Source organism: Macrobrachium rosenbergii, chromosome 29, assembly GCF_040412425.1.
Source record: "Macrobrachium rosenbergii isolate ZJJX-2024 chromosome 29, ASM4041242v1, whole genome shotgun sequence".
In the NCBI taxonomy this organism is placed as follows: Eukaryota; Metazoa; Arthropoda; class Malacostraca; order Decapoda; family Palaemonidae; genus Macrobrachium; species Macrobrachium rosenbergii.
In genome coordinates this window covers 13,430,294-13,444,583 of record NC_089769.1, presented here as the reverse complement: position 1 = coordinate 13,444,583, position 14,290 = coordinate 13,430,294, and the positions used below count along the sequence as shown (strand labels likewise).

The following is a 14,290-nucleotide window of genomic DNA, read 5'->3' as shown; positions in this document are numbered from 1 at the left end:
CAACACGAGGAAATTGAGAAAAGTGCAATCTGAGTGCAGATTACAATACCATGTATTGTACAGTAGTAATTATTTTCTTCAGACCAAATGTACCCCCTGAAACTTGCAAATGTACCCCTGGGGGTACATGTACCTAAGTTTGGGAACCCCTGAGAAGGAAACCCTCTCAGCTGCACTAAGAAACAATTGTTGTGAGACGGTGGAAAGTAAGATGGAAGAAAGAGAATATGAATGGAGGTTGAGTAAAAGGAATGCAAGGGCTTACAGATAAGGGCCAAAAGGACGCTGCAAAGAACTTCAAGCAACGCCTACAGTGTATCGCGTGAGGTGCAATGAATCCTCAGTCAAACCTTACCTTCACACAGGGGCACTATAGTTCCTCCCCCTGGAGCCTATGTTAAATACCAAAACCAGCTACTCAGTCATACTTTGCTAGCGGTAACATAACAGCTCACTAGTTATCACATCACCTACTCTATTTCCACCCTTCCATTTTGTTAATTCCCTTTCTTAGACCTTCCCTACAGCCTATTGATGTATTCACTTCTGTTTGTCTCTATTTGCACTGTTTATTCGGAGCTCCATTTGCTGATTACCTTCTCTTATCTATTGAGATGGCTATTTGTCTGTCCGTCCGCACTTTTTCTGTCCGCCCTCACATCTTAAAAACTACTGAGGCTAGAGGGCTGCAAATTGTTACGTTGATCATCCACCCTCCAATCATCAAACATTATCAAACTGCAGCTCTCTAGCCTCAGTAGTTTTCATTTGATTTAAGGTTAAAAGTTAGCCATGATCGTGCGTCTGGCACTACTACAGGTGCCAACAACACATGCCACCACCGGGCCGTGGCTGAAAATTTCATGGGTCGCGGCTGAGAGTTCATGGGCCGTGGCTGTGAGTTTCATACAGCATTATACGCTGTACAGAAAACTTAGTTGCGCCACAGAAACTTCGGAGCATTTTTTACTTGTTTTGTATCTCTCACTTTCTTCTCTACTATCCTATCCATTCTCCAGTATATGTTCTTCCCTTTTGCCATGAAAGTGCACCTCAAATAATCGCTTTTTCTCATTCTGACACTCCTGTTCTTTATTTCCTCTTCTTACTTTTCTGCGCCAAACGACATTCATTTATAAGATTATGACCCCACCATGGAATTTTAAAATTCCTCGTCAACTCCTTCCATCTCTGTCTTTAACCCTACCGCACTTGTATCCATTTTCTCCTTACATATTCTTCTCATTTCCTTCTTATCACTTATTTATCTTGACTGCATTCACAGCCCTACTTTCATCCCTTCTGCTCCAACTTCAACTTATGCCTATCTGAACTTTTACTTAATCCAAAAAGGATTCTCTTTCAATGTCATACTTTGCCATTTTTGGCCCATATGAACTCATTACCTTAAGTTTTCCTTCTGCCAAACTCAATGTAACCCATACAATCCTAAAATTAACAGATGTGTGCGTTGAGTACGATAAAGTCTTACTTTGAAGCAAAGTTAAAATACATATTCGTAACTAACTATGCATAACGCACTCACACAGGTCATGTAGCTTTTCATAACAATGTAAAGACTGAACAATTGAAAGAATTAGTGTTTCATAACCGCAACACATCAAACTTATAGGGAAAATTTATTATTGATACAAAAAATGTAAAAGCAGTAAATTATTGAAGAAATCTGTTTCAGGGTAAAATCTTGCTGTGCTTTCAAACACTAGAAATGTGATATAGGCAAAAATGTGTTTACATTTTTGAAGCAATAGTGGTCCATAAGATTCCTGTTAAACTGTGGTATGAATACTGGAAATTACAGCATAAGAAAGACTCTCGTCAATTAAAAAAAAAAAAAAAAAATACAGTAATTTTTTACTTGAATGACTGGAACATAATTTTCAGTTTCATTTTTGTTTTCAACATCGCTTTTTATTACCTCAACGATAAAAATGACTGATATGAGAATACGTCAGGAGGAAGAGCTGAAAACGCCTCCTCTTCGCTTTCCTACAGTGAGTGATGAGAGGCAAGTAATCCTCTCGGTGGGAAGAATGATCTTTTTTTTTTTTTCCTCATCCTGACCAACTGATCCGAACCCTCAACCGTTTCCTCTTTTAACTTGGGTGAAAAGGAATACACGCAAAAGGGAAAGCTTTAAAAAGAACGCTGAAAAAGTCGAAGAGTTAGGGAGGGCTTGCTTCAAACGCCTACCAAGGCAGTACCTCCATACCTGCGAACTAAGAAGTTGCCCCTGTAAAAGTTATAATCCTTCAAACCACCTAAACTATCGAAAAATTCACAGAGAAAAAGCAGTCACTCTCTCTCTCTCTCTCTCTCTCTCACACACACACACATATATATATAGATATAATGGTGATATAAATTTTTTCCCTTCTTTTTTAATTGGCTTCATACACATATACATGTATGCATGTATATGTGTATATTCCATTTCCGGTGTGTATATTCCATTTCTAAAGTTGTCACAGGCAGGACCTCTCCTTCCCTTCCCTTACCTGGGACTGAGGATATCCTTCGCCTTAGGACCGTAGCGACTCTGGAGGACAGAAGACCACGCCTCTTGCTCGTCGACTTTGTTGGGTCTCTCGTCCTTGCATTCTTCCTCAAACGAGTCGTCCTTTTCTCTCCTTACTTCATCTTCTGCCTCCTTCTCGTAACTGCCGCCGTAGGATCGCGCGTGCCTGAGGGAACGGCCAGGGGAAATTACCATCTACGGATGCCAGTTTCGTAAGGGACTGACGATCTCACGAGAACTACAAAGCATCTCCAACCTCACAGTTGACAATTAGAAAGCATGAAATTTCTCTCACAACTGCTTGAATGAGAATTAAAATGTTTCGCAACCTTGTGACTGAGAACTGAACGGTCTCTGGCGCTCACAATTAGCGGCCGAAAGCACAAACTTACGACTGAGAATCTGAAAGCAATTTTCTATGAATTTTAGTTGAACAGATTGTCCTTGCTCGTCCATAACTATCAAAACCCCCAGCATAGATATAAGATTAAATTATAATATGCATAACGAAGACAATGTACGCCTTAAAACTACGGTATATTAGAGAGGGGAACTGTAATTACACAACTGCAAATAAGGGAGTAGCCAACATTGACACATTCACATGAAAATAAAAACAGAATAACAAGATAAATGAAAAAAAAAACATCTTCATGCAGAGACACACACAGAAGGGAACGACAAACTGGACAAACGAACACGGACAAATAATACAGGTACACAACAAAGCAAAAGCATTTCTTTGCTAACAGTGAACATTATTCATTCAGTAACACTAAATTTCTACACTGAAACTTACTTTTCATTCTACGAAAATGGTCCCCTGACTATATCAAGCAAGAAATGGGAAAAAAGCATTAATGGACAGGCTTTGCATGAAAGCAAAGTACACAATCAAGGCACCCATGCCATACATCTGCTAAAAGCAAAACCATAGTAATAAGCAAAGGGAAAATGACTCACATATAAGCAAAAATAAAAGGAAATGGCAAAGTTTGATGACCCGGAAAAAAATCCCATACCATAACTTACTATATAAAATATTTCTTCGAGCAAAATTTTCAGATCAATTATTTCACCAAGGCGTATTTTTAATGTAATTCATGTAACTCAAATTCTAAAGGTCAGAATTACTCTTAATTACAAATTAAGCATCGTACAGCTTCTTAAAAATATCTTGAATGACTATTAACCGGACGGAGACTGCAAATGAAAACAATATTTGCCTTCATGTCCAACTTCTGTCATTTACCTACAGTCACCAGCTCTACCTCTAACTCGATCAGTGAATATTTTTGACTCCCTATTCCCAAGACCACATACTTACAATTTCAGCAGCTTCATTTGGCAGTTTACCTTTAACACCCTACTCCAATATTATATCATTTGCAGAACCTTAAATCTTTGGAAGATTTACTTTGAACTAAAAAAAAAAAAAAAAAAAAAAAAAAAAAACTCACTTCCAACTTGTAGGGTTTATTTAAATGAATCTTCGTACGGCCTTTTTAATCTAAATTTCACAAAAACCATTTGGCCCAAAATGCAAGAATAATACTTCCTCAAAAATTCCTAAGGTTTCTCGAAATAAGTTTCATAAGGCATATTACTATAATAACGACTATTTACACGAGCAATTGAGCGTCATAGTGCCACATGAATCTAGCTCTACAGGCCTATTTATTTCCAATAAGGTTGTGTACATATGTATGTATACATATACATTAATATACTGCATATATAAATACGTATATGTATACACACATATATAGTATATACATACATACATTCATATATATATATATATATATATATATATATATATATATATATATATATATATATATAATATATATATATATATATATATACTATATATATATATATATACTGTAATATATATATATATATATATATATATATACTATATATATATATATAAGATTGTGTACATATATATGATATGTATACATACATATATACGTATGCATATATGTATATATATGTGTGTGTGTTTGAATGTCACAAGCAAAGCGATGAGCTAAAACAAAATAACATAGCAAAGGCTCTAGTGAAAATGCAATGCCTTATTCTAGGGTGTAAGTAACTTCCACTTTCACCTCTTATGTAAGAATCTCCCACAATGCAAAGCTGGAAAAGCAGAATCGCTGTACTTTACCTCTGTTCAGACTTGGACGGCTGAGTCGATCTCCATTCAGACTTCGACGACAACACTGTTTTGACTTCCTCAGCCTTGCAAGGGGAGGGCGGCCTCCCTTCCGCCTTGTTTGGCGACTCTGGTCTCGAGTCCGGCTTGACAGGTGAGGAGGCTGGAGATCTGTTCTTTGAGAACGTCTGGAACCAGTTCTTATGTCTCGCGATAAGCTCCTGATGCTGTTCGTGCGCAGATATCCTTCGTTCTAAGCCTTCCGGTTTCGCCGGCTTTTCGGGCTTCAATTTCCTGAGATCTGAGATGGCGGCGGCGGAGTCTGATTTCCCTGAATCTCCCTTGAAGGAGGTGACTTTACTCGTGACGTTGCTGTCAACGGCGGCAGTCGAAGACGCTGAAGTCTTCGACGACGTTGACGAAGAGGAGGAGACCTTACCGGGGGGCCACCTCCGGGGAGGTTCTGACTCCGTGCTGGAAGTCGACAAAGAACGACTGGACGCAGAGCCAGGTCTTCTTAGTCCTAACACACCAATCCCTGCGGTCGCTGCTCCAGCGCTACCCGCGCCAACGCCCCCTGTCTCTTGATCGCTATGATGGGCGTGGCCGTTAGTGGTTCGCGCTGGACTGGGCGACGCAGACCGAGAGGACGAAGAGGAGGTCCCTCCAATGGACCTCGCCGGAGAGATGGACTCTGCTCGACCTCCCCTCTCATCACTACTGGAGCTGCCCCCACCTCCTCCAGGGGGACGTCTTAGATGGTGAGACGTCAAGGGCGTTCTCGTCGAAGGACCGGTGATCTTCTTGGTCTCTGTCTTCGACGTATCAACTTTGGTTTCGAATTTCGGGATCTTCGCCTCCGTTTTACCGTCAGAAGACTTCGGTTCCCCTCTGGAGGAGAGGCTGGCTTTGGCAGCAACCAGCCGAGGCTGGCCTGGAGCGGTGGCCTCCCCTTGGCCCATTTTTTCGAAGAGGGCTCGTGCGTTATTGAACCTGGCCAGGTGAGATTCGGTGCGGACAACCGTGGCGTGATGAGGTCCGTCGTGACTGCTGGAGGATCCGGGCGGGGCCGTTTCATCTTCTGGGGCTCCTCGAGTGCTGCTGGCCACGCCGGCTCCTCCACCACCTCCTCCCTGGAACATGCCCGCGATTTTAGACACCTTGGAAGACGATGTCGCCCGTCCTCGGCCCTCCTCGACCACACCCTGAAAAGAAACACCAAATCAATTACTTGAACGTCCACAACGGCGCTTCCCGTCGGTCATGACCTGTTGAGAAAACACTGGAAAATAAACTTGAGGTGTATTGCCGACTTAGGAAAAGTCAGAACAAAAGAATGGCAGCAAAACTTTGAGAATCCGTTTGCTCAATATACTAACAAACACGCAATAATAAACAGAAAAGTAATGCACTCAAAACGATCTAAAGTCAGAACACTTATAAGCATATGAAAGCAACCACAAAGAAGTGAAAATGGTTCATCATACTATGATATACCACTCACATCTACGATCTGCTAAAAAAAAAAGAAAGTGAGAATTTTCTCAGTGGCGTTCGTAACCATTACTATGGCAACGCGCCTTCACCCAATGGGAGAAACGTTCACTGCGTCATTCTGCTGTTCTCACATCAACTTACCCTAACGGAGGAGATATAAGTGCTTAACTAAATACACGTGGATTTTTGCATCATTTATCGAATCGATAGATCATCAGAGAAGACTGACGATTTCTTTAATTAGTCTCCTATTCTATACGTACTCTCATCATAAATCGTAATAATTCCTTATTAAAAACGTAAACACAATAGAAAAGTACTGGAAATGTACATTATGTATGCATATACATTAATAAAGATAAAATCCACGAAGGAAACGGAAACTCTGGAGTGCTGCGGGGCCTTTCGACGCTTACGTCCTTTACTTAGCAGACTGAAGAAATATAAAAGTAAATTTACAAAGAAAGCTCGTATAAATGACAGATGGGGATTATAAAGGAAACATATGTACCTGAAACCCAACACAATTGAAGAACTAGTAGAACTGCCAAAACAGGGTTAAATATTTAAGAGGTATTACAAAGGATTAGGATCAACCGTACAGAAGCAGGGACAGGACAATTAAAAGATTATACAAGGTCGTGACTGACACCCAAAAAATATCAGTACAACAAAATAATTCTCTTTTTTGTAAACAATAATAATTTTTGCAAGAAGAACATTTTTACAAATAAAAAATTACATTAAACATACGGATACATAGAAAATATATATCAAGTAACTAACTTGTAATTAAGTCAGTGAATTTATCTTTTAGGTCACTCTTGAACATTTTTCTAATACAGGGGTCCATATAATACATGCCAGGGCAAAGGTTAAAATTACAGCTGGAAGTAAGCTTGATAATAGCGGACTCCAATAGATTTCTTGAAGAGAAATCTTTCGATCTGGCAATCACTGAACTTTCAGTCCAATTTATCCTGTGAGAGTTTTCACTTAAATGAATGAATATAAATTTAGGATTGGATGCTTGTCCAGTTTTGACTGAATACTTGTGTTGCTTAATACGTACATCTAAATCTTTGCTAGATTGGCCAATATAAAAAGAGGGGCAGTCCAAACATGGAATTTTATATATTATGTTGTTGTTTTCTTTAGGGCTATTTTTTATTAACATTCTTTTGAGTGTTATTATAAGAAAAAACGAGGTTGACATTAAAAGGTTTTAACAATGATTTTATGTTTTCAAAACCACTATTTAACCCTGTTTTGGCAGTTCTACTAATTCTTCAATTGTGTTGGGATCCAGGTACATATGTTTCCTTTATAATCCCCATCTGTCATTTATACGAGCTTTCTTTGTAAACTTACTTTTATATTTCTTCAGTCTGCTAAGCGTCGAAAGGCCTCGCAGCACTCCAGTGTTTCCGTTTCCTTCGTGGATTTTATCTTTATTTATATATTCATCACGTTCCATATTTTCGTGAATCAGTTATACGTGCATATACATAATATATATACATACACATATATACATACATGCTTATATAGACATACATACATACATGTGTATATATATATATATATATATAACACATACATAAATTTTACTAACATCTGGATCGAACCCATGGCTTTCAAATGAAGCTTTTGGATGCTACAAACTGACGCAACAACCCCCCCACCACACACATATATATGTAGGTATATATATAACTAACGGTAAAAAACAGAGGAAACAGTTCACCACAAATTTTCTAAATATCACTCAAACCTTCAAACCCATTTTATAAGTTTATCAAATTTGTGAATAGATGGTGAGTTCATATATACATAAATAACACGGTCCCATTTTGACGAAATTCAAATGCCTGAATGTTTAATGTTCACGTCAAGCATAAAACTCTGATTATGGACTTTGTCAATGATATTTTGATGACAATGTCCACACTCGATTCTCCAAACATCACTTGATAACTGAATTACACCTCATGCATAACAATGACGTAAAGTCTAGTTTGCTTGAGAGAGAGAGAGAGAGAGAGAGAGAGAGAGAGAGAGAGAGAGAGAGAGAGAGAGATTCGTGTAATTAGTGTTGTCGAAGTAAAGTGATACTGTTCATAATATTAAATTTCTAAATTATGGTATCGCGGTAGAAACCGAAACCTTTCCCTAGCGAAATAAAAGCCATTGTTCATTTTCCTCGTTAGTCTGCATTAATCCAATCAGGCGCGTGGTTCGCGCTGTGGCCTGAACTACAAAAGGCCAAAAAGTCACAAAAATGTAATCATAAATAAACTAATCGTTTGGGTCTTTCACTTAGGGGAGACCCTTAATTGTGGCATGCTGTGAAAAAGGATGGGAGGCCTGGTGTGGACCTATGAACTCTGTCATTATATATATATATATATATATATATATATATATATATATATATATATATATATATATATAAATAATATAAATTATATGTATATTATATAATAAATATATTATAATATATAAATATATGTATATATATATATATATATATATATATATATATATATATATATATATATATATATATATATATATATATATATATATATATATATATATATATATATATATATATATATATATATATATATATATATAAGTAATTGTGAAGAATTCGAGGAGTTAAGAAAGCACTGTGGTTATTACAATTGAATATATATATATATATATATATATATATATATATATATATATATATATATATATATATATATATATATATATATATATATATATATATATATATATATATATATATATATATATATTCAGAAAAGTCTTCAAACATTCTAACCTCTTTCTGATCATGTAACGCTGAGATACTATATACACAGTCCTCTTATTTTGTATCTGCTGTATGTTAAAGAATACAACAAAATGACAACATAGCACAACGATACCACCAAAACTAAAAAAAGGTTACACAGCAAAATACTACAGAAACCAAAACTGCATTAAATTCAGATAAGAGATTATGGCAATCAAACAAACTTTTCACCAACCGGCCTAGAAAGTAAAACACACTTTTCACCGTGACGTGCATTAGAAATGAGCTTCTGGTGCTGGGTGCTTCGTCAGCATCCTAGGAGTAGGTCAAGTTTTATAGCGTGGGTCGGATTTGCTATACAATTATTGCTTTGTGCTTTGAAAGGCCAAATGGGTTTGCTTCATGCTCCATCATTTTCTCTTCGGATGTCTTTGTTTTTTTTCTTTTGCCTTGACGATTTAATAACTGCATTCCATCCCTTGTCATTTAATTTAACAAATAAGTCTACCCACTTCAATTTCATATTTCCTTTCTTTAACTAAAGGGTGTCCGTTCTCTTTCCCTCTCACAAAAATAGGTTTTACTCTTAGAAATCTGCAGCAATAAGCAGCAGGCATTCATACGTATGAGAACAGGAGCGATGAGAGATCGCAAACCTCCGCCAAGGCTGAACAACTGAAGCACCTACCCCCGCAAATCTCAGCCAAGGCTGAACAACTGAAGCACCTACCCGCATCATAGGGTCCCTTGCCAAGGTCCGGACCTCCCACCCCTAACCCCTTGTTGCAATTCAGGATGCCCCACCTTTGATGAAAAAAAAAAACGAAAAATAACTTTTCATGTCATTCTACTAACCGTCAAACAAAAATAAAGACAGACTCGAGAACTCAATCTTTTTGCCGGATTGATAATTTGGAGCTCTGTATAAACTCACAATATGGCCTTCATTTAATCTTCCCTTAGAGAGCAGTCAATAAATTTCGGATATTGCCCTGCAAGATATGGAAAGGTAAAAAAAAGAAAAAAATAATAATAATTTTACCTTCAGTTTCTATTTAATTATTAACAAATTTTTCTACATTTTGTATTTCCACATTGAGTATTCTTATTTCATAAGATTGTGTGCATATTTACAATGATGATGATAATGAACAGTTTACACAATTGTTGCAGGTGACAGTATTCCCATTCTTTAATTCTAATTTCCCATCTCGCCTGCAAAGATTACTCACAAAAATACAAGTTTCAAAACCCAACGGCACGAAAGCCTCCACTTTCTTTTCGTATGTCAATCAAACTTGGTTTTTCTATTATGCCAATTTCCCAGAGCGAACTTATCATACAATGTTTATGACTGAAACCGTATCATCCTATCTTAAACAGGGAATTTCGCACGACTAAACCATATAATTATAAGAGAGAGAGAGAGAGAGAGAGAGAGAGAGTTAAAATCGGTTTGACTGGTTGCATATGCATATTCGATCTCATACTGAATTACATAACTTTGTTTAATGAAAGTTCGCATCGCATTACATACAACACTAAATTAATATTCACCACCCTCTCTCTCTCTCTCTCTCTCTCTCTCTCACACACAAACTTTTCTTTTGTAACTTTGCAATAACAAAGGGAAACGACCAAGCTTGTTAACAAGACGTGAATGGAAGATGTCCAAACAAGAACATGATACTAGACAACAAACTTCGAGACAGAGCTGACGACAACAGACAAATACCATCATATGATTTCCAGAATTTCCCGGATTAATAATAATAATAATAATAATAATAATAATAATAATAATAATAATAATAATAATAATAATAGTAGTAGATTCCAAGACTTTCCCAGGTTAATAATAATAATAATATGATTCCAAGACTTTCCTAAGTTAATAACAATAATAATAATAATCATAATAATAATAACAGTAATAACAAGAGCGCTCGGAGACCGCAAACCTCCGCCAAAGTTGAACAATCCAACCCCCTTATCCATATCCGTTCCGGATCTCTCCCATTACCAAACAGAACCAAGAACATAAACCCTTTGTCAGAGGTAACAGCAATAATTATTAAACATCAAAGCAATCACGGTCACATCATATGACCAAAACTCTGGCCATCAGAACTTTATTTCTTCTTGTCCGATACAATATTCTTTTTGGATAGGTCTCAGTACTCTATGAAACCGAACTCTCAATGCTACGAGCTAATGCAATTTCTTCAGTTTGCACTTCAGACTGAAACAGTGGCACAAAAGTCATGAATTAAGTAGACCCACCTCCTATTTTATGGCTATTCCAGTTCAGGATCATAAAGTTTTTTTATATATATTTAGCATCCTATCCTGTGGAGCTTCAAAGCAATAATATTACTGAAACGAACCTCCTCTTGGGGATTATAACAAATGACTGGTGAAATATCGGGTCAAAACATAATATCTACTCATTCACCGATGAAATAAAAAAAAAAGGGATTGGAAATCTAAGCTAGCCACTGAGGTTAACCCAGCCCAACTTGGTGCCGGTCCCAAGCCCGGATAAATAGAGGGGGTTGGAGTAAGGACGGGAATCTGTTCGTTAAGCATCTTCCAAAACAGATTAAGCCGTTCAAAATAAAAACGGCCGAAGAGGTTTATTAAAAACAGTGACCCCAACAAGGATTAAGCTGAGAAGATGATGATATACTTTGAAATTATAGTGGCCTTCTACACATGATGTGGTTTTGCCCACGCCCTACACAACTAGTAGGACTGGAGCAGACATACTTAATTCTCTATTCAAAAGGCAATGAGGTGAAGTAAGTTTTCATAGCAGATACATTGCAGCACATACTTTGGAATGGTAGCAAGCACACTGCAACCATATCTATGCCTTCTGTGACTGAGTTGATATGGTGTAACCAATGTAAATCAGAGGTCATGGGTTCAAATCCCATAAGAGGAGGTTTGTCTTGCCAATTTCCAGGAGAGATCGTCTGCTTATGGTGCAAACTTCACCTTACTGCCTTTGGAGAGAAGAGTTAAAATATGAATGCTCACTGCTGGTGGAGAACCACAGACATCGGTGCCTAGGCTCCCTATGACTCCAAGTATATGCAGTAACATACCTGGTTCCATTGATTTTCTTTCAGTGTCTAAATGGATACAGTGTTGGCCTGGTAAGAAACAGGTCATTAAGTAATCAAAGAGAAGGTTTGTCTCATCATTTCCAAGCGAGATCAGCAGCTTATTTTAATAATAATATAACCCAATGTGAAAATCCTGCTTGCTCTAATGATCTGGCTGAAGACCACTCGGCAGAGGAAATAGCTAACGGAGTCCTGAAATAAACATATTACCATCATCACGAGAGAAATAAAAATATAAGACAAAATAATACATCAAATGAATTTCGACGAAACTAGGCCTAAATGTCCATATTTGAAGGGAATCGGAGGAGGAAACCTCCTCGAATCAAGAGACCGACCGAACCAGCTTCAATGTTATGGCCGAGCCGTAAGTTTATTTGGTCATCGGCCGGCGAAATGGAACCGAATGTGGCACCTGGGATCATCTGCCAACCATAAAACCGAGCCACTGATATTCCGATGAGCTGGACAATATACAGTATAACCATAAAAGGGGATACTGGACGTTTCTAACTACCCAGACAACAAGCAATTGGAATGGAATGGAATATAAAATTTAGGCCAATGGCCAAGCGCTGGAAACTGTGAGGCCACTCAGCGCTGAAACGGAAATTGGGAGCAAAAAGGTTTGAAAGCTGTAACAGTAAGAAATCCTCGCAGTTGCACTGTGAAACAATTGTTAGGAGAGGATGGAAAGTAAGTTTGAAGAAAGAATATGAATGGAGGTACAGTAAAAATGAATGAAAGGGGTTGCATCTAGGGGCTGAAGGGGCACTGCAAAGAACCTAAGTAATGCATACAGTGCACCTCACGCGCATACAGTGCACCGCGTGAGGTGCACTGACGGTAATACCCCCTTACGAGAAACAAGCAATTGCATTTCGTGGACGAAAAAAAACGAGTATGAATACTTGACGAAATCATATACGTAGTATCAATTCTAAACTTCCAAAGATTCGTGTATTCCTTGAGACTTTACTTCTATCTGAAGTTCTCTACAAATCCCAAAGCAAATCCTTTTTCAGAGAAAAACAGTATATGAAGTTTTTAGAGAGAGAGAGAGAGAGAGAGAGAGAGAGAGAGAGAGAGAGAGAGAGAGATCCCCAAAAGGAAGACGGAACTGCCTTTCAATAAACAATGGTTCAAGCAAGGTCCATGGTTCAAGTATGCGATGGTTTCAAATACCGGCATCCAAACAAGATTCCCTTCAAAACAGCATCTTTATCAGTCAGCTAGAGCGGCAGATGGAATATGCTAAGTGGTCCCAGCGCATTAGTTGAAGGCCAACCCAATAACCTTGAAATTGCAGCGACAACAGTAATTAAGTAAGTACAATATTGCAGGCAAAAGCAATAAGGACTCTAATTAACACGATTATCTTCATAAAATACCTTTGATCTTTGATAATGGTATGTGTAATTGTTTCGTCGATTTCTAGGCCTGGGACTTTTGAATTCCTAGAATATTTGAATGATATGAGTTTTTTACACCTGCAACGTTTCTGTAAACTAAATCTCTCCCTCTCTCTTTCTCTAATAACACAACATTACATTATATTGACCCGTAATCTATGATCAAAATCTACTGAAGACGAATTATATTCTAAACGGATGATTAAAATCTTCCAACATGGAATGTGTACAAAACAGTACGTGGCAACTCTCCTTTCTTTCCAGACGCCATCCCACACTTTGTTCATCTACACATGCGAGTACACCAACCATACTTACCACAGAAATTAAATATCTTTCATTTATACAAACATACATTAGAAGCTGCTTCATTTTTCGGCAAAACCTCACCAAGAATGACACTAAAACCTAATAACAGGAACGTAATGCGATAATAATCTAAAATAAGCCCTTTCGAAATGGAAAATGTTTCAACATGATCAGCTTTGCTGAACGCGGCCAGCCGATCCCGCGAGTCAAGGTCGGCCATCACTTTCGGTCTCTTCCATGATTTCAAACATAGGCTGAAACCCCCCCCCTTTTTTTTATTCTTCTCAGTTTTTACCCCTTTTCTCTTGCGAATGTCTCATTCTCTCTTCCATCCGAGTTGGGGGAAAGAAGGGAAGGACATTCCAGCACGCCAGGCAAGGGCCCCAAAACGAAAGAGCTCATAAAAGAAGGGAATAAGACAACCTTTTA

At 37.9% G+C, this 14,290-nt stretch overlaps 1 protein-coding gene across 22 annotated transcripts in view; it reads right to left on the bottom strand.

Moving 5' to 3' along the window:
• LOC136854603 (uncharacterized) overlaps positions 1-14,290 on the bottom strand; it is a 671,913-nt gene that overhangs the window by 237,867 nt on the left and 419,756 nt on the right. For all 22 annotated transcript variants that reach the window (XM_067131080.1, XM_067131113.1, XM_067131090.1 and 19 more), the window contains exons 5-6: positions 4,716-5,908; positions 2,520-2,705 (exon numbers count right to left, since the gene is read on the bottom strand). In XM_067131080.1, the coding sequence (XP_066987181.1) occupies positions 2,520-2,705; positions 4,716-5,908 (1,379 nt within the window). The remainder of the gene's footprint in view (positions 1-2,519; positions 2,706-4,715; positions 5,909-14,290) is intronic.